Source organism: Thamnophis sirtalis, unplaced genomic scaffold (assembly GCF_051295495.1).
Source record: "Thamnophis sirtalis isolate CommonGarterSnake01/CBP01778 unplaced genomic scaffold, rThaSir2_p1.2 scaffold_1, whole genome shotgun sequence".
In the NCBI taxonomy this organism is placed as follows: domain Eukaryota; kingdom Metazoa; phylum Chordata; class Lepidosauria; order Squamata; family Natricidae; genus Thamnophis; species Thamnophis sirtalis.
Genome location: NW_028261381.1, coordinates 179,788,662 through 179,813,945, shown reverse-complemented (window position 1 = coordinate 179,813,945; position 25,284 = coordinate 179,788,662). Strand labels below are relative to the sequence as shown.

Genomic DNA, 25,284 nt, shown 5'->3' with positions numbered 1-25,284 from the left:
CCACTTAGTTACTTAATGAGGCTTCTTTGTCTCACTGAGCAGCAAATGGGACCAGACAGAGACAGTGAGGGTCAGAGAGCAGTGTGTGTAAGAGAAAGCATACTTCAGCCAGGGCACCCAAACTGCTGCCAATGGTGTGGGCGACACCTGAGCAATGAGGCAGGGTGTGTGTGTACATTCCTCCATATTCAAGCAGGGCCTCTCATTTCACCCCCCAGCACAGTTGGTACATGCAGGCTGCTGCCACCTAAGCACCATGATTGCCCTTTCCCCAGCCAGCCAACATCACTTGACCTGCTCCCTGCTGGCTGCTTTCTGGAGCCAAAATAAGGTGTGGAAAGCACAGGGTCTCCCCCCCCTTTTTGGCACTCACTTCCAGCCTGCCGGAGTTTGCTGCACAATTTGAGTGCCCCCTCCCCCCACTGCATACTCATGCATCCCCCACCCTGGCCCTCGGCATAGGCCCGAAAACCAGCTGGCCGCCAAGAGGTGCGCCTGCATGTGGATGCTAGTGGAGCTAGCATCCTGGGACCTGGGTACTTGAGAGACCACCTGCTGCCAATTACCTCCCAAAGACCCATTAGATCACACAGGGTTGGCCTCCTCCGGGTTCCATCTACCAGCCAATGCCATCTGGCTACTACCCGGGGGATGGCCTTCTCTGTGGCAGTTCCCTTCCCCTCTCGATTGTGTGTCTGTTGGTTATTTTAAATGCTTGTATTTGTAGTTCTTGTGTTTCCCTTCCCCTCTTGGGTTTGTGAGCTGCCCTGAGTCCTGCTGGGAATAGGGCGGCATATAAATAAAATGAAACCAAAACCAAAACCGAGCTGGGCTGGGGTGGCTGGCATGCCGGGAGAGAAGGCTCTGCCAAGGTGGCGCAGTGGTTAAATGCAGCACTGCAGGCTACTGCTAGATCAGCAGTTCAGCGGTTCAAATCTCACCGGCTCAGGGTTGACTCAGCCTTCCATCCTTCCGAGGTGGGTAAAATGAGGACCCAGATTGTTGGGGGCAATATGCTGACTCTCTGTAAACCGCTTAGAGAGGGCTGAAAGCCCTATGAAGCAGTATATAAGTCTACTGCTATTGCTATTGCTATTGCATGCCACAGGTTCCCCATCATGACTCTAATCCTTTCAATTGCTTTTCCAGATCAATCACGAAACAGCTTCAGTGGCTCTGAGTGATAAAAGTCGATTCCCCTTTTTCCACCAGATGTTCCCCAAAGAAGGATTCCACTACCCAGCAATTGTCCAACTGCTTCTCCATTTCAGATGGACCCTGATTGGCCTCTTTGCTTCAGACACAGAGAAGGGAGAGAATTTCATGAGGACTTTTCCTCCTACGCTTATCAGGAATGGAATTTGTGTGATTATATCACTGCAATTCTCAAAGAGTGGATCTACTGCATACCTCAGAGATTCCCTCGCTAAGTGGAGACAAGTCAACGTCTTTGTTCACTTCATAGAATTTGATTCAATTTGGGAGAGAATTCTTCCTTTCCATTTAACACTTATGCGTCTGCCAGGACTCATTAAGGGGAAAGTCTGGATCCTCACAAATTTTGAAGGGTATGAAATAAGCAATCGCAGACTTTTCAAATACATCCATAGTATTTGGAACTTTGGTTATCTGGCAAATGAAAGGCCAAGAGATTCTGCCTTTGAACCCTATTACTTTGTGGAAGAAAAATTTCAAGATCTTTATTTCCGCTGTTCTTTTTCAAAGCATGTGTTTTCTGTCAAAGGCCGGAGAAGATGCACCCAGAAAGCCCCACTGGAGGCACAAAGGAAATGGAACAGAATAGGAATCCAAAATGGCTATCAACATTACAGTCTCACAAAGACTCTGGCCCAGGCCTTGAATGCTGCTTATTCCTCCAGATTGAGGAGAAGATGGAAGGAGGGAGAAAAGATCTTGAGGACTACAAAACTGCAGCCGTGGCAGGTAAGGGGTCCCAATATGGATCCATTAATCTTAGAATCCAGAGGAGAAGGAGGGGAATCTTCTCAACAGATCTGGCCAGTTTAATTACTCAGGGAATTAATGGTTCCAAAGAGTGGATACCATGGCATTTTTATATTTAGCACTGCTAATTGGAAAATGTTGTTTTCTTTTCAATAAAAACCCCTGTATTTGTGGGTTTGTGATGAGCATCATGGAATTCCACCTTTGTTCCATCCCCACTGCACATGGGTCTGTGTGCAGCTCAACAAACAGCTAAGTCCCACTATTCTCCTCCAATGAAAGGGAGCCTGGCATGGATCTGGATACTTTATTGGGAGAACAGAGCAGATGAAACTGAGGAGATGCAAATAGTGGAAATCAAATAGAAAAACGAGATAGGCAGCATTAACTAACAGCCAACAAAGGAGCAGCTGGAACCTCTCCAGCGATGCTCCGTGTGAGGGATGGAGGCCGTCTTCGGATGACCAGGGGTCTCGGTCACATCGGCTGCTTCAGTCTTCTCCAAAGGCTGACAGAAAATGGAGTGTGGCTTCAGACCTTATAGTTATTGGTGTGTACCAAGGACCTGTGGGTAGCCAGAAGAACTGAGGCGGAGACAGGAATAAAAGGCTAACAAGTTTATTCCCTTAAGTACAAGCTAACACTTCAGAACCGGCTTAGATAGGAACGCGCGCTGCTCGTTTGGACAGCTCCCTATTTATACCGGAGCTGTCAAACGATCAGCCAATCAGCTGTCGAGCGCTTCCCGCTTAAACTTTTAGTCAGCGCAAGCTCAGAACACAACACTCCTCCCCCCTAAGTTCACGCAGGCGTAGTCTTGTAAATATGCTGGATGCCGCCTGATGCGGCCGGATGCCCTAGGCCCTTCTGCACCGCTTGGAGGCTCTGGTTGTTCGGCCGAGGACTCTGCATCAGAGGACGGCGATCGCCCGGGCTGCCGGAGAGCGAAGGACGGTGCTGGCCCACCAAGTAAGTAGCCGCTTCGGTTTGGGGCTCCGGCTGCTTGTTCTTGGCTGGCCTCCTCGTTTCCGTGCCCGGCGTTGGTCGTCGGGCCTGTCAGTGTTGGCAGGTCGGTTGACTGCTGCTGACTCATGGGTGGTTGGTGCCTGCTCCGCAACTGGTCGCAGTGGCGTTTCCAGACTCTGCCGTCGAGGAGCCTGACCCTGTAGGAGCAGGGCCCGGTCTGGTCAGTTATTATGCCCGGTAGCCACAAGGGATGTCCTACATAATTCCGGGCATACACTGCCTCCCCCTGGATGAAGGATCAGGACCCTCCCCGGGAATCCAATGGTGGCGGAGCGGAATAGGCAGGGTGCAAACGGTCCAGGGTTGTCCGCAACCGCCGTCCCATGAGACGCTCGGCTGGGCTCGTGTTCGTCTCTGGCGAGGGAGTGGAGTGTTGGGCTAGCAAGAAGGCGTCAATCCGTTCCTGCCAGGGAAGGTGGTCTAATTTGGAAAGAGCCTCTTTGACGGAGCGAACAGCGCACTCTGCCAAGCCATTGCTAGCGGGATGGAACGGGGAGGTGAGGGCATGTCGGATGCCCTGGGAAGCAAGGAACGCCTCAAACTTGGTTGCTGTCAGTTGAGGTCCGTTATCGGACACCAACACGTCGGGCAGGCCATGGGTGGCAAAAAGGTGGCGCAGGGTCGCAATTAGCACGTCTGCTGTAGTGGAGGACATGTGGACGACCTCGACCCATTTTGAGAAGGCGTCAACAGCAATAAAGAGCATACGGCCGTGAATGGGGCCTGCAAAGTCAACGTGAATTCGGGACCATGGGGTGGATGGGGGCTCCCACGTGCGCAGCTCCGCTTTAGGCGGCAGCGCCTGGGCGCCCTGGCATTGTGGGCAGCCGGCGACATGGTCGGCTATGTCTTGGTCAAGCTTGGGCCACCAAACGTAGCTTCTACCTAGGGCTTTCATCCGGACAATTCCGGGGTGAGCGTGATGCAGCTGCCGCAGGACGGTAGTCCTCAGTGAGGCCGGTACGACTACCCTATGGCCCCACAGTAAACAGCCGCGCTGAACGGATAGCTCCGCCAGGCGTGATTTGAAGGGAAGGTAACCGGGGTCTACGGGGTCTTTCGGCCACCCTCGCTTAACCCAGTCTAGCACCCGGGATATTACCTGATCCCTTGCGGACACGCGGGCGATGTCGGCGGCAGAGAGAGGAAGGTTGAGGTCGTCAATAAGGAAAACAGGTGCGGCAGCAGCAGGATCTTCCAGGGCCTCTGGGAGAGGGCAACGGCTGAGGGCGTCGGCGTGGGCGATCTGCTTCCCCGGTCGGTGGTGTAGCTGGTAGTCGTAGGACGCGAGGAACACAAACCAGCGGGTCATGCGTGGGGAGAGAATCTGAGGGGCTGGGCGATCTCCGGCCAGCAACCCAAGTAGGGGCTTGTGATCGGTGACAATTTGGAAAGGGCGGCCGTACAAGTAATGGTGGAACCGGAGCACCCCAGCCACAATGGCAAGAGCCTCTTTATCAATTTGGGCATAGTTACGTTCAGAGGCAGAGAGCGTGCGCGAAAAATAGGCAACTGGCACCTCTGCGCTGCTGGGTAACTGGTGGCAAAGGACGGCGCCCACCCCATAGGGGGAAGCGTCACAAGCGAGTACGAGAGGCAAGTGCTCGCTGTATTGAACTAGGACATCGTTGGAGACGAGCAAGTGCTTGACAGCTTGGAAAGCGGATGCTTCCCTGCGGCCCCAAACCCAGGGTGCGCCAGAGTCCAGGAGGCGATGGAGCGGTTCTGCCACAGAAGCTTTGTGCGGCAGAAAAACAGCGTAAAAATTAAGGAGGCCTAAAAAGGCCTGTAACTCAGCTCTGTTAGTGGGGGCAGGGGCCTCCACGATGGCTTTGGTCTTGGCAGCCGTTGGGTGGATGCCACTGCCATCAATGAGGAAACCAAGGAATTCTATCTGGGCTACCGCAACCTGGCACTTATCTCTCTTGACCTTCAGTCCCACTTGTTGGAAACGTTGGAGGACTAAGCGCAAACGGGCCATTAGTTCGTCCATGGAGGTGGCTGACACGAGGACGTTGTCAAAATAGGGGACGACGCCTCGGAGTCCTTGGAGCAGCCGCTCCATTAAACTCTGGAACAGTCCTGGGGCGATGCTGACCCCAAACTGAAGTCTGCGGCAACGGAAAGCGCCTCTGTGTGTTATAATCGTCTGTGCTTCCGCTGCTTCATCGTCCAACACCAGCTGTTGATAAGCTTGGGCGAGGTCGAGCTTCGCGAAAACAGTTCCCTCGCCCAAGGTGTGCAGCAAATGCTGGACCACTGGCACCGGGTATGCGTTGGAAGGCAGGGCACGGTTGATGGAGCAGCGGTAGTCAGCGCAAATCCTTACGCTGCCATCTGGCTTGATGGGTAACACAATGGGAGTTTCCCATCTGGCATGGTCCACTGGTTCGAGGATGCCTTGAGCAACTAGTTTGTCCAGCTCGGCATCCACCTTTGGTTTGAGAGCGATGGGAACTCGGCGTGGCTTCAAACGCACCGGCTGCACTGATGGGTCAAGGTTGAAAGACACGGGCGTGCCTGTGTATTTGCCCAGCGAGCCATCGAACACAGTAGGGAATTCGTTGACCAGGCACTCGAGGGTAGATGCGCCGAGGTTGTGGATGCTGTTGATCTGCAGACCGAGGGACTGGAACCAGTCAAGGCCGAGAAGGCTGGGCAACCGGCCTTCGACTATGATGAGGGGTAAACGGCCGTCAAACCCCTTGAATTGTACTCTGACCTTGCGAGTGCCGATGACTGGAATCAGGTTTCCCTGATAGTCCCGTAACATCAGGTTACAGTTTTGTAATTGGCGTTTTGACAGCTGCAGCACAAGGCGCTTCATTGTGCTCCATGACACAATAGAGGTTGCAGAACCGGTGTCGAGCTCCATCTCGCACGGTTTCCCTTCCACAGTCACGGTTAGCTGAATCTTCTTTTGCAGCTGGTGGCACGAGAGACCCTGGGTAGCATTCCGGAGGATGGCATGGCAATCCATCCTGGCCTTCTTGGGGCCCTCTGTCCGAGTTCGATGTTGTCGAGACCGGTTGGCTTGGGATTCTGGACAGGGCATGGGCTGCGCGGCTCGGCACACCCGAGCGATGTGGCCCTTCCTGCCACGCCGCTGGCAGAGGGCTTGCCTGAATCTGCACTCAGCTCTTTCGTGGTTGCCTCCGCAACCACTACATGCAGATTTAGGGTCGCTCTTCCGCCGATGCCAGCTCTTTCTATTCGCCTCCTCAAGGCGGTTAATGCCCTCACCCTGGGTTTCAGACTCGGAATCTTCGCTTTCGGAGTCTGGCAGACCGGTATTTGTGTTAAAGGCATTGGCAGACTGCGCTGCGGTGGCGGACCGGGCCTTTGCAATGGTCGCTAGGGATGCCGCGGCCATTTCGGAAGCGCGAACCTCATCGAAAGCAGTTTGGAATGAAAGATCTGTTTTGGTTAGCAGCCGTTTCTGTAATTTGAGGTCCCTCAGGCCACACACGAGACGGTCGAGGAGGGCCTCATCCAGATCTCGGAACTCGCAGTGAAGAGTGGCCGATCGTAGCGCTGCAACATAGGCACTGACGGACTCCCCCTCAGCTTGGCTCCGCTGGTGGAACACATGGCGGCGGGCTATCTTGGACGGAGATGGCGCATAATTGCTCGTTAGCTTCGCCATCAGCACGGGCCATGGAACGGCCTTGATGGGCTCAGGAGCTGTGAGAGCCCTGGCGGTGTGGAAAACGTCTGTGCCACAGACGGACAGGAAAAATGAGCATTTTCGCTCATCCGTTAGCTCGGTGAGGTCGTGGGCGACCAAAAAACATTCAAACCGAGGAAGAAGGCGGGGCTTAGCAGTGAGAAGATGGAGTTTCAGGCTACTCCTGAAATTCCTCTATACCGAAGGATTTTTGGACGGGTTCTTTGAACCCTAGCTGTCCCGGAGACGACAGTGAAGGTGGGGAGAGGCCCAGGACCTCAGAGATACCCGCAAATCTCTGGGGGGGGTATTAACTCCTCGTGCCAATTCCTTTTTGGATTAGCTGCGTGCTAACTGAAACTGCAGGTTGCCCCTAAGAATGGAAGAAGTGATGTCATCTGGTAAGCTGATTTTATTATCCAAGAGAGACTGTTCGTGTTAAAAAATTAAGCTAATTGAAACCAAAAAACAGGAAGATTTAGCGGCGAATTGGCTTATTCTAATGGATTTATGACTGGTGGTTACTTTACTTCTTAAATGCTTCAAGAAACTCCGCGACATCCTCCCCCCTCTGAATCTCCCTAAGTGGATCGTAAAACTTATCTCCTACTAATTAGCTCGTCACGATTCGACATTTTTATTACTTTACTACCTAGTTCTGTTTACAACTAGATAAGATTGACAGCCTGTAAGAGACTAAAAAAAAGTGCTTCGAAGCCGGTGGGGAAAAAAAAAGAGAGCTTCTAATTTTTAACTACGACACATCATGGCGTCCCAAAATACCTCTAAGATTTCATTTCAGGCTCTTTTTTCTGCGTGTAGAGGACTTTTTAATTCTTATCAAAAACTGGAAAGAAAACTGGATCAACTGATTATAAAATATGAAGCTAAAACTGAGATCGTTGAATGCTTAAATGTTCCTGAAACACAAATGGAAAATGTGAGAAATGGTGTCTGGTCTATCTCAGAGGAAGAGAGGAGTGGGGGAGCTATAAAGACGACTCATTTAAAGAGACAGAGTGCAGGAGGAATGAAAAATCCACACTTGAGAATTAAAGTTAATTTGGGAAATTTTATAAGCCTAGGACAACATTATTATTTCATCACTGACATTCAGAATCCAAAGGTGCTGAAATATTTTTGTTTGGATTTGCTTATGGAAACACTTGGTAAACTTATCCAACGAATGGCTATTGGACTGAGGAAATCTCGTTGTTGGAGGGACACAGGCTGACAGATGGGAGAATACAACTTAAAATTAGCTAAATCGGATTACTTCAATTTGTAATAGATATAGCTGAATAATGACTGATATGGATAGCAATATATATAATTTGGAACTGGCTGATAGATTGATGAATACAATTGAAAACTAGTTAAACCTAATTGCTTTTTCTTGTAACAGATATAGCTGAATAATAATTGATATTGATAGTAATGTATATATTGTGGAGTTGATATGATAACTAACAATTGGATATGAGAAAACACCTTTAGACTATACATAAAGAGTATTAATTACAATAATTATCACTATTAAAAAACCAAATAAAATTCATACAATCAAATGTTAATCAATACTGGGAAAATGTTATGATATATGATATAATTGAATATTATGGATGTTTAGCTAAAATAGGATATGAGGATTTGATGATAATAGAGGATTTTACAAATAAGTAAATGAATTGCCAGCATGTGTTATGGACTAATTCTTTAGCATAGCTAAGGATGAAGGATGTTTAAATAACCATAATAATTCAAACTGAAGGTATAATGATGTTGATATGGTAAATATTCGAGTTAAGATATTTGAATCAATATGAATTAATGGAAGAGAAGCACCAAAACATGTTGTAACCTGTTGATATACTTCTTCTTTTTTCATAGTAGACACTTGTGTTTTGTTTTGTTTTCCTGATTGTCGTTTTTGTCTTTTTTTGTATTATTCACTATCTTTTATTTTAATTTTTATTTTCTATTTGTCCTTTTTTCTTTTTTTCTTTTTTTTCTTTTTGTTCAAGATTATTACTCCTACCAATATTTCTAAATAATAATCACAGTTAAATGAAAATGGATATATAATAATGCTTGAGTTAATATGAGTTATGTTGGTTGACTGTGGAGGAGATGTACCAAAACTTATCTGTAATTGATTGATATATTAAGAAAGATGCTGTACCAGTTTTAAACTAAAATTAAAAAAAACATTTAATAATAATAATAAAAAAAACATTCAAACCGAGCCGTGTAAGACTCCCAAGTCTCAGAGCCATAGTTGAATGGCGCGAAGTTTAACGTGGCCATTCCTGTCAGAGCCAGCGACGTCTCGTCGCAGTAGAATTAAAAGCGCGGTTCTAGTGACTCAGCGAGTGACTTCAGCAGTGAGTGACTTCAGCTTCTCGCACCTCAGTTTGGCGATCCCATCCTCGTCACCAGTGGTGTGTACCAAGGACCTGTGGGTAGCCAGAAGAACTGAGGCGGAGACAGGAATAAAAGGCTAACAAGTTTATTCCCTTAAGTACAAGCTAACACTTCAGAACCGGCTTAGATAGGAACGCGCGCTGCTCGTTTGGACAGCTCCCTATTTATACCGGAGCTGTCAAACGATCAGCCAATCAGCTGTCGAGCGCTTCCCGCTTAAAGTTTTAGTCAGCGCAAGCTCAGAACACAACAGTTATGCTTATCTGCCCCCAGCCACTAGGTGGGGCTAGAGAAACAACAGCAAAACAGTTACATGTTGCGGCATGACAACCTTTATAAATTTGGAGGATACCCTGAGGCCATCTAGCCCAACCCCTCCTCTCTGCAGGAATCCCAGTAAAAGCTTCTCTGACTGATGGCTGCTCAGTCTTTGCATTCAGACAATCCATGAAGAGGAGACTGAACTTCTCTGCTTTACTGGCTGAGCTTTAAAACAGCTCATCTTTTTATCATATTTTTTCCCCTCATTCAGCTAAAATCTCTCTTGTAACTGAATTCATTTTTCTATGTCTGACACTCTGGAACAATAGTGAGCAGATCTTACGTTTGTGTGTAACATGAGTCAGTTATTGAAAGAGGGTTGCATCCAGAGGTGGGATTCAAATCTTTTTACTTCTGGTTTTGTGGGCGTGGCTTCGTGGTCTTGTGACTGGGTTGGTGTGGCCAAGTTGACATCACTCACGTCAAGGGGTAGCTTGCCTAGCCTCTCCTCGCCTCAACAAGATACAATTTTCCTGTCTATTTATTTACTACTAATGAACATCCAAAATACACAATTTAATCCTATGAATATATGCCAAATGTGTACATACATATTACATAGTATAGTGTGTGTGTAGACACACAAAAAGATACATTATCTACTTTATACACTGTATGTGTATGTACACACACACATACACAGCCCTTCTAAAACTATGCACATTCAACCTCACTTTGGAAAAACACACCCAGAGTCCACTTTCTGCCACACATTTAACTATAACTTTTTCACATTAGAACATTACACCGACCTTCAGATGCTCTATCCTGCACATGACTGTTAGAGCCAGGAGATATTATGGCTTGAGTAAAATTTGGCAAAACTCACTTAACAACGCTCTTGCTTAGCAACCAAAATGTTGGGCTCAATTGTCATAAGTCAAGGACTATCTCTGCCTTTCTCTGCATGGCAGCCTTGTCCTGGTAAACTGTTCCCTTTTCTGACAATTCTCCTTTCTGTTAGAGGCACCAAAATAATCCAGACGATCTGCTGGGGCAGGGGATTGGACTAGATGGCCTCCAAGGTCCCTTCCAGCCCTAGATTGCTGTGCTGTTTCAAAGTGTCTTCTCAAGTCAGGGTTTGTGTCTTTTCTTCCTCTCATTTTTTTCTCTCTGTCTCTCCCTCCCTCCCTCTATGTATCTATCCATCCATCAAGCCATCAGTCCAACTATATCTCCCTCCCTCTTTCTTTCTCTCTCCCTTTTTCTTTTTTCCAAGGTGGCGCAGTGGTTAAATGCAGCACTGCAGGCTACTGCTAGATCAGCAGTTCAGCGGTTCAAATCTCACCGGCTCAGGATTGACTCAGCCTTCCATCCTTCCGAGGTGGGTAAAATGAGGACCCAGATTGTTGGGGGCAATATGCTGACTCTCTGTAAACCGCTTAGAGAGGCCTGAAAGGCCTATGAAGCGGTATATAAGTCTACTGCTATTGCTATTGCTATTTCTTTTTTTCTTTTCTTTCTTTTCGCTCTTCCCCCCCTTGCCCTTTTTCCTATCCCTCTCTTCTTCCTTTACTTCTCTCCTCTGCTTCCCACTCTTCATCTCATTTACTTGGTGTATTTCAGCTTCTGAGTGAGCTCCATTTTATGTTGATGGTATTTATAATTCTCTTTCAATATTCATATTTTATTTTAACCTGTATTTTCCTCCTTTTTAATAAGAAAACAATATAACAGAAAAGTATACATATATAGTCATTGTGCTTTTAACACACACACACTGCAGCCTAATTTTGGCCGAGATGTAGACCTGGTTACAATTCCCTGCTATTCTTATCATTCTCTTTATATAATTATACATCCTTACATACTCCCAATTTGTGATTTTGTCTTGTTATCTCAATAGTTTCCCATTGTTGGTATATTTCATATTCCCTCTCCATTTTTTCATATCTTGTATTAGATTACCCTTAATTGTCTCTAGATGGCAATCCTCGCTGTTCAATGTTCATTACACTTCCCTTAATCTATTATAGGAAATAACAAGCGGTAAACATCCCACTTTATTCATCGTCTTAAAAATTCTATATATGTCCATGTTTCATATATTTTGACCGATGCTTAGTTGTCCTTCTATTGCAATATTCAATCAATTAACAACTCAGTTTAATTATCATGTAAAAAAGTGAATCACAAACCTCTGCTTTACAATCTCCCCATATCAGTTTCATATTTATCCATATTCCATATATTTTAACTTTTATTTAGCTATCTTTCCATTATCATATTCAACCAGTTAGCAACTCCATTTTATTATCATATTTAGGGATAAAGCTCTTATCTTAACTTTATATTTTCCCACATAGCAATTTCTAGTTATCTGGTTTTTTCCTAGTAAATCTTTTGTCCCACTTCTCTGTTCCTGTCTTCTCCCTTTTCTTTATTTTGACACATCCGCTCTCTTCAGTTTTCCCCAGGTCACCATCAAAAGGATATTTTATATTTCTTTTTGTTGGGGCATAATCTGCTACTTCAATTTTCCTTAGGCCACTAACAACCTCCAAAACCACTGTCTGCTTTTTATTCCCTTTTATTGGGACACCTCCCCTTTTTACAATTTTTCCTACACCACTGCCAGGATCAATGGAGTTTTTGTCTGCTTTTTATTTCCCTCCATTTCTACTCCTTCATTGTCTTGCCCACCTTCTTCTTTGGATTCTTCTTAAATATCTGTAATGGCTCCTCTCCTAACTTAAGAAAGTAAAGACTCTTGAAATGGATTATTTCAAAAGGAACCTTTAATCAAGCAGAATGGAAAACCATTAGAAGCAAAGCAGCATCTGAAGCCCTTTAGGCAATACAAGTGGGATTAAACTGATAATGACCCCTCCCCTTTGTCCGAATGCAAATTCTAACCAATACACAAGTGTGAAAATGTTTCCTTAACTCTCCTACCCTGAGAGTTGAATAACACATGTTCCCATGGCTATCTCTAGTTAAACATTAAAGTAAGATATCCCACATGGCCATCATAAACATCCCTTCAGAGGTACTGGGACCTTCAGTTTTCCGGTGACAGGAAACCAGTTGTAAAATTGTAAAACTCAGTTGTTACAGATACAGCTAGTGATTTAATTCTGAGGCCCCCCTCCTCCCAATTGAATGGCAGTATCACTTTTAGGGATCTGGCAATATCTGCTTCTCTGGATTCAGAATTCTATTTAGGCTTGATATTAATGATCTATGCATATTTTTTATAATTTCATGTAGTTCTTCAAATTCCCATTTTTGTCCACTTCCAAGTTACAGTTAGTTATACAGTTCTTATTTCAGAGTATTTCAGGGCCATCTTAATCTTTTGCTGAGAGAAAAAAAGAAGAAAAAAGGTGTTCCTTTTTCCCAGTTCTTGATTCTGTTATTATTCTGTTATTATTCTTTCCCTTGCAGCCTTCTGGGTCCGGTCAATTGTAGCTGCTCACAACATATCACTTGGAACAAACTTGCAAACAGCCAGATTGAGGTATTTCTCTTTGCCTCCTACTTTTCCAAATTCTGATTTATGGCAGTTGGTTAATTAAAACTTCCCGCACAGTCACGGTTAGGTTATCAGTTATCAGTAATAAGAAGTGCTTTTTGGGAGTTAAGATACATTAGTTGAAAGAAATTTAAACAGATTAAATACTTCAGGGTGTTTGGTTTCTATTTCAAATCCAAAAATCAAGTTTATATTTGAGTGGTTTTGTCACTTCTCTCCTTTCTCCCTTTCTATCTGAATTTTTTTCAAATAAATAGCTTTTTTTGGGGGGGGTAGTGTTTCAACCCTCCATTTTCCTTTCCTTCCTTCCTTCCTTCCTTCCTTCCTTCCTTCCTTCCTTCCTTCCTTTCTTTCTTTCTTTTTGAAAGAATCCTGATCTGACCATCAATATTATTTATGTTCTCAAGATTTCTTTGCCTTTTCCATGTTTGATTTATCGCTGTGGATTAGATAAATTTTGTTACCGGTCTTTTATCTCTTCCACACGCTCTGTTCATTTGCTTTGACAAGAAGCCAGCATCTTGTCAGCCATATTGCAGACTGCCACCCCAACTCCAATTCATAGGCTAAATCTCCAACCTGTGAGGGATCTGTTGCCTCCCTCTGGGTCTGATGAGACGCTTCCCTATTCCCCCCCCCCAGGGGGGTTCTGATCCAAAAAGGATCTCAGAGATGGTTTGTCAGACAGGGTTCATGTGAGCCCACATCTGTCCAGCTGAAGAACTTCCTGTCAGAGTCCACTTTCTGCCACACATTTAACTATAGCTTCTGCACATTAGAACATTACACAGGCCTTTAGATGCTCTTCCCTATCCTGCACATGACTGTTAGAGCCAGGAGATATTATGGATTAAGTAAAATTTGGCAAAACTCACTTAACAATGCTCTTACTTAGCAACCAAAATGTTGGGCTCAATTGTCATAATTCATGGACTATCTCTGCCTTCCTCTGCATGGCAGCATTGTCCTAGTAAACTCCTTCCCTTTTCTGGCAATTCTCCTCTCTGTTAGAGACACCAAAATAATCCAGACGATCTGCTGGAGCAGGGGGTTGAACTAGATGACCTCCAAGGTCCCTTCTAACTCTGATGGAGCAGGGGTTGGACTAGAAGATGACCTCTGAGATCCCTTCCAGCCCTAGATTGCTGTGCTCTTTCAAAGAGTCTTCTGAAGCCAGGGTTTGTGTCCTTTCTTCCTCTCGTTTTTTTTCTCTCTCTCCCTCCCTCCCTCCCTCCCCCCATGTATATATCCATCCATCAATCCATCAGTCCAACTATATCATTCACTTTCTCCTCCTTCCCTCTCTTTCTTTCCCTTCCTTCCTCTCATCCCTCCCTCTTTCTTTCTCTCCCTTTTTCTTTTTTGGGGCTGATGAGTTCCCAGCCCACTTGAATTGTTGTGATTGTTGCGTTGCTTTTAATCTGTTTTTTTGTATTTTTTCTTTGTCTTTGTTTGTTTTTTGTATCTCCCCCTTCCCCACTTGTTTGTTAGCCGCCCTGAGTCCCTCAGGAATAGGGCGGCATACAAGTATAATAAACATACAAACATACTTTTTTTTTCTTTTTTTCTTTTTTCTTTTCTTTCTTGTATGTCCCTTATCTCTCTCTCTCCCTTCCTTTCCTCCTTCCAAAGCTAGGAGACCCACCTGAAACAAAAACTCCTTTGGATGAAATCAGCAATTACACATGCACACATGCTTGCATGTGTGCATACACACACACACACACATACACACACAGACTTCCAATCAGCTCTGTGCCTCATCCCATTGTTTGCTTTTAGTGGTAGTTGTTGATGTCCTTCCCAAACACCTGGCAGTGTCTCTCACATCCTAGGAAAGCATGGCTAATTAATTTCCTGGGGTGCAGATACAGTGCTGGTGGTGCAATTGGATAGGTGCCTCTTCCGTGCAAGCAATCTTCTCTCTCTGGAGCAGCTGGAGGAGGGGGACTTGCGGGGAGCTGGAAGGGTGGGCGGCTTGTTTACTCAACATGTTGGAATGGGAGGAAAGAGAAAGAGAGAGAGAGAAAGAAAGAATGAGAGAGAGAATAAGAAAGAGAAAGAAAGAGAGAAAGATAGAGAGAAAGAATGAGAGAGAAATAATGAGAGAGAGATTGAAAGAAAGAGAAAGAAAGAGAGTAAGAAAGAGAAAGGATGAGAGAGAGAGAAAGAAAGAGAAAAATGAGAGAGAGAGAAAGAAAGAGAAAGAATGAGAGAGAGGGGGAGAGAGGGGGGAAAATCAGAAGTTTTTCAACCTTGTGGGCCACCTGGTGTTTTCTGGCCTGTTGAAGGGGCAGCGGGGGGGGGGGGCTCCCCAGAACATATTTGGAAGAAACATTGCTCTGAAGCCTGCACTCCTTTTCCGATGGCCAAATTGCACTGACAGGGGGCGTGGGCGTGCGCATGGGGTGTCCACTGTGGGGCATTTAGCTGGAGGTGCCTCTGGCTAGGGAGGAAATTGGAGCGGCTCGGGCAAGAGAAGATGACCTGAAAGCCAGGAGTGATCCCAATTCTGCAGCAAGAGGAGTTTCTGCAGACGGGAGGGGGAGGGGGCAGCTTCCAAAGGCCTTTTAGCCATAATTGCCATCAGAGCAGATGTTGGGGATGGGGGCAAGGAGGAAAGGGGTCCCCTCCCTCTCCCTCAGACCCCCAGGAAGGAAGGAAAGGAAGGGTGGGGTGAAAGGAAAGGAAATGGGAAAGAAGAAAAGGAAAGGAAAAGACAAAGGAAAGGAAAAAGAAAAGGAAATGAAAAAGAAGGAAAGTAAAAAGGAAAGGAAGTGGGAAAGAAGAATGGAAAGGATGAAAATGGGAGGGAAAGGGAAGGGAAGGAAAAAGGAAGAGGAAAGGGGAGAAAAGAAAATGGGAAAGAAGAAAGGGAAAGGATGAAGAAGGGAGGGAAAGGGAAGAGAAGGGAAAAGAAAAAAGGGAAAAGAAAATAAGGAAAGGAAAGGAAAAGAGAAAGGAAAGAAAGGAAAAGATAAAGGAAAGGAAAAGGAGAGGAAAAAGGAAAGGAAACGGAAAAGGAAATTGAAAAGGAAATGGGAAAGAAGGAAAGGAAAAGAGAAAGGAAAGGAAAAATGAAAGAAAATGGGAAATAAGGAAAGGATAAAGAAGGGAGGGAAAGGAAATGGAAGGAAAAAGGAAGGGGACAGGAGAGGAAAGGAAAGGAGAAAGGAAAGGAAATTTGAAATAAGGAAAGAAAAAGAAAAAGGAAAGGAAATGGGAAAGAAAGAAAGGAAAGGATGAAGAAAGGAGGGGAAGGGAAGGGAAGCAAAAAGGAAGGGGAAAGGGGAGGAAAGAAAATGGGAAAGAGGAAAGGGAAAGGATGAAAAAGGGAGGGAAATGGAAGGGAAGGAAAAAGGAGGAGGAAAGCAAAAAGGAAAAGAGAAAGGAAAGGAAAAGGAAAAAGGTGAAGAGTGGATGCAACACATTACTGTTCTGCTGTTGGAGCAGTTGGGAGCATCCTGAGGTGGGCGTTCGGGAGTAGGCGAAGATGAGCAGGAGGCCACAACAAAAGCAGATAAACAGGCTGGGCTGCGTGGCCACATGGTTGAGGAAAGGGAGCCAAAGAGCAGCTGCAGCTATGACTCTAAGGCAGCAGCCGAGGCCTGCGAGGCAGTGACGTGCGGTGAGGTTTATACCTGAGAGGCTCAGCTGGGCATTCTTTTGCAAAGCAGGGCAGCGGTCAGCCTTGGCGGGGGGGGGGATTTGCATCGTGGGAGCAGCCAAGCGCCCGGGTCTGCAGCAAAGGTGCTTGGTGGCTCCCGCGATGCAAAGTGCCTCCGCCCACCCGCTGCCCCGGCCTGCGGCCGCTGCTTCTCCAAGCTCCGCCGCTGGAAGTCTCAGATCGCCTCTGGGGGAAGGCTGGGTGAGAAGCAAAGCGAAGCTTCTCCACAGCCTCCTGGCACTACGCAGAGGCTCTCACAGGAGTGCGTGCCAGCGGCCCGGAGCGGCCCTAGCTGCAAGACAAGGCAGCTCTTAAAGCAGCCGCTGCCGCTTGTCTCGCAGCCGGGGCTGCTCCGAGCCGCCGGCCACTGGCACGCACTCCTGCTAGAGCCTCTGCGCAGCGCTGGGAGGCCGCAGAGAAGCTTCGCTCTGCTTCTCACCCAGCCTTCCCCCAGAGGCGATCCAGGACTTCCAGCGGCGGAGCCTGGAGAAGCAGGCCGGTGCAGCGGGCGGGCGTGCAGGCGGCAGGGCACTTTGCATTGCGGGAGCCGCCAAGCGCCCAGGTCTGCAGCAAAGAGCGAACCTCCTCCTTCTCCCCCACTCCTCTCCTCTGAAGCACTCCCTCCGAAATAACCCGCCCAACGTAAGCGTGCTCAAGAAGACATGATTCGCTGCTTGCAGATCAGGAGGCGGGAGAATTAGTGCCTCTTTTGCATCTGAACTTTTTTGCCTTTTAACGCTTTCTTAACTTTTTGAAGGCGAAAAATTCCTTATGGAAAGGAGGCCCCGAGTTCTCTCGCCTCCTGCTTTGGTTAACACTAAGCAGACACCAAGCCACTGTGACCTGGAATCTGGTAGCAACTATCTTGGCTTTAATTATTTTAAAAAAAAATATTTAAATTTCTTTCTTTTTCCTGAGGAGACGGGTGAGGCTCCGCCCCCCTTGCCTCTAGTGACTGCACGTCCCTGCTGCGAGGCAAGTAGTGGTGGGGTGGGTTGGGGTGTGGCCAGGGAGAATTTTTACTACCAATTCCCCGAACTGGGCCGGACCGTCTGAATCCCACCACTGGCTGTATCCTCCCTCCTCCAACCGAGAGATTATGTCAGTTGGAAAAGGGGCTCCCAGACTCCTCCTGATCTTCAGCTCTTCTCCTTGTTGTCTTCCCTCAAGGCTAAGAGCAGCTCCTTTGATCTCTTCCTTGGTTTCCTTGTCCTTCCCTAAAGTTCATGTAGATTTTGTACAAATTCTCCTCCAAGCTTGATGCTTGAAAGGGGACCTGGTCCTTGAGTTGGGGTCTCCCCAAACCAGAAGGATCACTTCCTCAGATTCTTATGGCTGCATTTGCTTTCTTTCCATGAACATCTCCTGGCTGACTCAGATTCTGTTTCCGGTTAATGCCGATTTTGAGATCATTTTCACAAACATACATATCAAATTTGGTGTTCATCAACTTTCTTCCAGTCAATCATTAATGTTCTTATATGAGACTCTATTGTTAGTCAAGTCCTAATTGCTAAAAATCAGATATTTTTCTACTGCTTTTTATTTATGCACCCTTCCCTGTGTGCTAAACATAAATATTGTTTCTGGAAACTTGATATTCCTCTTATAAAATTTTATTTTATTCAAAAAGGTAAAATACAAGTTTGGGGAAATAAAACTATTACAAAGACAAAACAAAACTAGATATATCTTTTTTTTAAAAAATGTGCATTAAAAACAGACAAAAACATGCATATTGTCCCCCCAGTTGAATACAATACAGCAATAATGGTTTCTCCCCTTTGCAAAATAGGTCCACAATTATAAACTCCACATCTATTTCCAACTACTTGACTTGTCATCTGTATGATGTATAAAAAAAATATAATTTACAGGCAATCCAACAATAAATTTAAATTTCCAAACTTCAAAACTGTTATCTGCTATTGTATTTAACTCACAAATAATTTACAGGGGCTTCTTATCTACCTCAGACCACCACAATCATTACCTCTGATCCATCCAGAATCTGTCCAGGGTTAAACATCTTTGTTTGATTCTTTTTTTTTAATAAAGATTTTTTTATTCTTAATTTTGTTTGATTCTTAATAATAATACATTTCCTTAAAATTGTAATTAGGATCTTTCCCAATAACTGCTTTCCATTCCCGAAAGTCATAGGACCTCCTGTAAATTGAAACACAATGGCTCTTAAGAGTTGTTTTCCAGTTAAATATGACAAGTCCATTCCCCAATCTCCTTCAATCTTCTTGAAAGAATCCATTTCATTAGTCATCCGTTCTGTCCACTTTGAGTCTTCAGGGTCCATGGCCTCTCCAGCCATTTCCAAGCAGCCTGCCTTCAAACCATACTCCTTCTTCAGGGATGCCAGCATCAAATTAAGTTCCAGTCCATCCATCCAATCCATCTGATTTGACAATTGTTGCTTGCTTCTGATTATTATATTTAAGTTGATTTAAAGCCATTGTTATTGTATCAAACTTTTTAAATGAAGTTTCAAATAAAGCTTCTAAGTTGAAAGACTTTATATTCTTTAAATCACATTAAATTAGCTTACTCTAAGATCATATTAATGACCATGTTAATGACAACATAGAAAAAGTGACGACCAATGGCAAATTGATATCCATCACCTTCAGATTTCATAGGAAAGGTTAAAAAGGGTTAAAAATTATTTGAGTATCATTTTGAAGACAGTTTTTATCCACTTAGTTATCATACCACCCCTCAGGTTTCCAGTCACATCACACAATTGTTTGTGGGTCCTTTACTGAAATCTAATTCTATCATCAGAGTTCCCATAATCTATTTAGGAAGTGTAATGATATGTGAGAATGATCCTAGCTAACTTTTCAGGGTGAGAAAAGAGTTGGTGGGAGATTTCAGATTTTCCTAATTTTATTAATGTCACATTACAATCAAGTAGAATTAGCAAATCTGGAGGTGTTTTCCATCAGAATAACCAGGGAGAAAATGAGCCTGCCAACTTTCTTCTTGATCAACCCGTGGTTTCTATGAAGCAACCTGTTGTTTTCAAAGAGTTTATGTATCATCTTTTTTTCTGTTATTTTATTTGTCATCTGCTCTAGAATGTTTTCTATAATTGACCAATTGTGTCAATTATAGTATCTCTATATTTTGTCAATATATGATTGACAATTTTTTCTCAAACTTTTTTGTTTACTTATGAAGACAATAGCAGTATTTGTATCCTATTTAACCATATTTAGAGATAAGACAATTATAGAAGAAAGATTCAATGTGTGATAAGATACAAAGTTTCTTGCTTTTCAAATTCCTGGATGTTTCCATTCTAGTTTCATCCCTTTCTGGAGAAGAACGAATATTGCAATATTTCTCAGAGAAAACTGTACTTGGACCAAAATGGAGCGAGAACAGCAGATCTGTTCATTTTGGGCTTCTTGGTTCTCCCTAAGGAGGGTGCCAGGTTTGAGACTCTGGCGTATTTTCAAAGACAGAGACTTTCTATCAATCAAGCTGCTCTTTTACAGCTGAAGTTGCTGAATAAGGTGAGGTAAATTTTGGTGTCTTTTCTCCATTTTCCAAAGTCTGAGATCCCATTTCAAGTGGGCAAAGCCTAGAGTCTCCAGGGTGGTTGGCATCCTGTTAACTGTTATCTGATTGTAGTTCTTCAACAGACGGGACCTACAGTAAGCGGAGGGGCTTTGCCATGTTTTATGGAACTCTTTCAAGATCTTACTGGTCAGAGGTTCTTTCTTTATCACAGTTTTATTATATATTAAAAAAATCTAATGGAATAAATGTTTCCTAAATCTTTTACAGTAAACTTTATTCTTCATTTTAATATGAATATATCATTATATGTAAATCTTTTTTTCAATTACATCCCTCCAAACTTTAAAAGTCCTTTATTATAATGTTAAATGCCAAAAGCAAAATGGAGGAACTAAATGAAGAATCTGCTGGTTGTTCTACCTCCTGCATCTGTTTAGAAGAAGTCGGAGATTTCATATTTACCTCAATGAAGACCAGAGGCTACTTGTCTTCATCCATTTCTCCCTCCATTTTCCATGGACGGAGAGTCCTAACATGTTTTCTTTGCCATTTCTTGTTTTTTCTGCTTAGCCTCTGCCTCAGTCCAAATGTGTGGAAAGTTGTCATCCTGGATTTGTCAAGAGGGCTCGAGAAGGAGAGCCATTTTGCTGCTATAACTGTGTTCCTTGTCCGGAGGGGACCTTTTCCACTCAGAAAGGTGGGTGACACTGAGGAAAATGGGAGGCTTTGTGGAACTGGATCCACCCAGATGCGTTCCATGAAAATTAAAAAACAGATTGAAGCTCATGTCTTGTTCTTTTTTTTTAACCTGCACAATTTCTTATCTAAAAGGAAATAAACCAAAAAGACTTTGAAGGAGGGGCTGGGAAGAGATGGGAGGAGGGGTGGAAGACTGGGCAAGCTTTACTAATAGCAGAGGAAACATCTCTCCTGCTTTCTAGTCTGGATATGTGCTGCTAAGTTCACCTTTCTAGGAACATCTGAGTTCTTTGAAACTTGATGAATTATTTTAGCTCCACCTTCTGAAAGACCTTGCAATTCACTGTATATTGGATTTCCCCTTGAGGATCACTGAGAAGGTGTCACTGAGATGGTCCATAATGTGGTGCTGTGGATAATTATGGGGGCAACTCATTGCACAAATATCCTGCTAGTCATGTAGATCGATCAATCAATCAGTCAATCAGAAGAGAGCTTGAAGGGACCTTGGAGGTATTCTAGAGCTACCCCCTGATCAAGCAGGAGACCTGATACCATTTCAGACAAGTGACTGTCCAATCTCTTCTTAAAAACCTCCAATGTTGAAACACCCACCACTGGCTGACTGTTCCATTGGTTAATTGCTCTCACTGATAGGAAGTTTCTCCTTAATTCCAGATTGCTTCCAGATGTTAAAAGATACTGTAGATATCCCCCAAGCACAGTATACTAACTGTCATGTGAAAAGACTCAGAATGTTTGCCAAAAAAGATTATATGATTCATTATTAATCTGTAATAATGTAGGTTTCTATGAAGATTTTACACATTACACAGGAAATAATTAACTTCCTAGAATTTCCATTAACTTCATATGCCTATACAAAGAAGGTATTTCTTGTAAGATAAAAGGACAGAATATTAAAGAAAGTTGCTTTTTGGTTTCTCAGATACAAAAAAATGCACCAAGTGTCCAGATGATAAATATCCAAATCTGGACAGAGTCCAATGTATCCCCAAAGTTATAGCCTTCCTGTCTTATGAAGAACATCTGGGCATCATCCTGGTCTTTTTTGCACTACTCTTCTTCCTAACCACAAACCTTGTTTTGATCATCTTCATAAAATACCGAGAAACTCCCCTTGTCAAAGCCAACAACCGGGACCTCTCCTACATTCTCCTGGTCTCCCTCCTACTTTGCTTCTTGTCCTCTTCTCTCTTCATTGGTCAACCAAGGAAATCCACCTGCCTTCTCCGACAAATGGTTTTCAGCATCATCTTCTCAGTTGCCGTTTCTTCTCTCTTGGCCAAAACCATCACGGTGGTGCTGGCATTCCTGGCCACAAAACCAGGAAACCAAGTGAAGAGATGGTTGGGGAAGAGTTTGGCCAACTCCATCATCCTTTCTTCTTCTGCTGTCCAAATTATCATCTGCTCCATTTGGCTGGGAGTTTCTCCCCCGTTCCCTGATTCTGACCTCCACTCTCAGCCTGGAGAGATCATCCTGCAATGCAATGAAGGGGCTGTTGTCATGTTCTACATCACCCTCAGCTACATGGGCTTCCTGGCTGCCATCTGCTTCACAGTGGCTTTCCTGGCCAGGAATCTGCCTGGGGCCTTCAACGAAGCCAAGTTGATCACCTTCAGCATGCTGGTCTTCTGCAGTGTCTGGGTGACTTTTGTGCCCACCTACTTGAGCACCAAAGGGAAATACATGGTGGCTGTGCAGGTCTTCTCCATCCTGGCCTCCAGTGCTGGTCTGCTGGTCTGCATCTTCATCCCCAAGTGCTACATTATCCTTCTGAGGCCAGAACTGAACACAAAGGAGCAGCTTACAGCCAGAAGAAATATAGAAACGTGACACGGAGGAATTTGTGAGCTCCAAACTATTTTCCATACATGAATGGGGCAATCACTTTTATTCAAATAAATAATTATTTTTTCAAATAAATGAAGGATTTCTGAAAGATTGTTTCTTTTTATTTAGACAATACCTCTTTCTTGAGGATAGTAACAATATGAATATTCATGGTTATATCTTCTACTAGGTATGCATATTGATGAGTATCATTTTGTCCTCCATTCCAGAAATGTACAAATATGACTGTGAGGTTCTGGAGGGGAATTCCTCCAGTATATACTGAATAAATAACAACTACAGTGAACTTTGATTGTTGGGTTTTTTGGGGTCCTGCATTTGATTCCACAGAAACTGGTGTTAGGAGTAGGAGTCACAATCTTCAATCTGCTAACAGGGAGAACAGCTGGGACAGCCCTATAGGATGAATGTTGTGAGATTGATCCCATAACCCTTCCCTCTGCCCCATAAAGGCACCATTTAGGAGTTTCTGTGTCTAAGAGTCAATTGTGGCTGGGGAGGCTTTAAGAGGGTTTGTGGTCCCTTCCATCCCAATTCCCAGCCACTCTGGCCCTGCTGTGAGCTCGTCTGAGCAATGGCCGGAGGTGTCCAAGAAGCCAAGGGGAATTTGGCTTTGGGGTGGAGGTCAATGGGACCTTCCTGTGTCAAAGTAGAGAGACTGGCCGGAGGCTCTGTCCAAACTCCCTTTTTCCTTTGTCTGGATGGAAGAATTGCCTGAGCTGATCCTAGGCAGGGAGGGAAGTGAATGATGGTGCTCGGGTAGGCTCTGATTGGGGAAGGAACCTTTCCCAAAGAAACAGATAAACTTGCTGTGTCCCAGGGATGCGAAGGGGTCCGAAGCCTCCACTGGTGCCTCCACAGGAAAAAAAGGGAGGGGTGAAATTGGACGGGATGATAAAAAAACTTTTCCTCCTGGATGGGAAGAGAAACAGCCCCAGATATGAATCCAATGACCACAATAATCAGCGCAGGGAAGGAAAAGGGGAAGCTGGCCAGGAAGGCCCTACAACTCCAGAGACTGACCGAGATCAGAGAGATCATGAACTGAAGAGAATCTCTCAGAATTTCTGGGAGAAAAGCAAGGGGAGATTTGTCCACTCTGGGAGACTTGCAGGTGGCTCCACGGGGGCTCCTGGTGGTTTTGGAAACACCGGTGGGGAACTCCGTGTCTGGCTGAATGTCTGAGGCAGTGGACAGAGTCAGATTCAATGGTTATCCTGTGTCCAGGAAATTTTTTTCTTTTTTTCACATTTCTGAACTACCCGTCTTCCTCAAGGAGTTCCCGGCTTTGTGAGAAAATCAGCTAGAGTGTAGACAACAAAGTTACACACAAACACACACACAAACAATTAGCACAATGGAAAGTGGCCGACACCCCTACACAAGCAGCTGGAATGTTGTCTTTCAAACTCATACAATAAGCTTATTCACAGAAAAAAAAATCTAGCAGGGATTTTTGAATAATTATGATACATTAGACAAAATGGAGAATTTTGACCTAAAAATTGGTGTGTGTGTGTGTGTGTGTGTGTAAAGAACATAAGTAAAATAAAACGGCAACTGTCATTGTCGTGCACAACCTTTGGGTGAGATTTCTCCCTGCAGTTCAGCAGCCAATTTTGAACAGTCTGGAGACTTTTGCCTTGTAATTTGGAGAAGAAGCGAAATCAACGCTCTTAGGAGTCCTGGAAGAAGCTCCGTTGTTCAGAGCTCTGATGAAACCCATGATGGATTTTACAGCCTCCACTGAAAGGACTTCAAAGCACATGTGGCTTAGTGGTAAAAATGAAATGGAAAATCTTTAAAGCTACAGCTGTTTTCTTTTGGGAATTCATTTGCTACTATATAATTGATACACTTTATAGGATACACTTTACATACTCTTTATGCTGCATGCTATACACGCTTCATACTGCTTTGGTGAGACCACACTTCGAATCTTACATCCAGTTTTGGTCACCTGATGCAAAAAAGATCTTGAGAGTCTGCAAACTGTGCAGAGAAGAGCAAGAAAGATGAGGAGGGATCTGGAGGCTGAATCGCATGATGAACAATGGCAGGAACTGGGTCCATCTAGGCTAATGAAGAGAAGGATTCGGGGTGTCCTGATAGCAGCCTTCCGACAGTTGAGAGGCTGCAACAGAGAGGAGGGGGTCCAGCTAGTCCCCAAAGCTCCTAAAGGCAGGACTAGAACTGACAGATCAAAACTGATCTAGGAGAGAATCGACCTAGAATCCAGGAGACATTTCCTGACAGTGAGAACAATGAATCCGTGGAAGGGCGTCCCTCCAGAAGTTGTGGGGGCTCCATCCATGAAGGCTTTGGAGAAGAGACTGGAGAGGCATTTGACTGGGAGGGTAGAGGGTCTCCTGAATCCCCTCCAATTCTGTCTTTCTTTTACCTTGCAAGGCTAGGAACTGAGGCCATCAAAGCTAATCATAACCAAACAAATCCTTTCATGCCATTACATGTATAAGTGACAGAACATTATTTTCTATCTACATCTCCCATCAATTGGATTCCACCTGAACCGTTTCTTTCCTCCAGCTGAGAAGAGGAGGAATTCCTGAGTCTCTCTGAGGTTGGGATGGATTCCATGCAAAGACCTGCAGGGAGGAGTTT

The 25,284-nt window shown here is 44.8% G+C and overlaps 1 protein-coding gene across 1 annotated transcript in view; it reads left to right on the top strand.

The window, feature by feature from the left end:
* Positions 1-22,644, top strand: part of LOC148049940 (vomeronasal type-2 receptor 26-like) — a 31,077-nt gene extending 8,433 nt beyond the window's left edge. The window contains exons 3-6 of the mRNA XM_087703398.1: positions 1,150-1,944; positions 19,866-20,078; positions 20,656-20,782; positions 21,734-22,644. Of these exons, the coding sequence (XP_087559524.1) occupies positions 1,150-1,944; positions 19,866-20,078; positions 20,656-20,782; positions 21,734-22,644 (2,046 nt within the window). The remainder of the gene's footprint in view (positions 1-1,149; positions 1,945-19,865; positions 20,079-20,655; positions 20,783-21,733) is intronic.
* Positions 22,645-25,284: the final 2,640 nt, after the last annotated feature.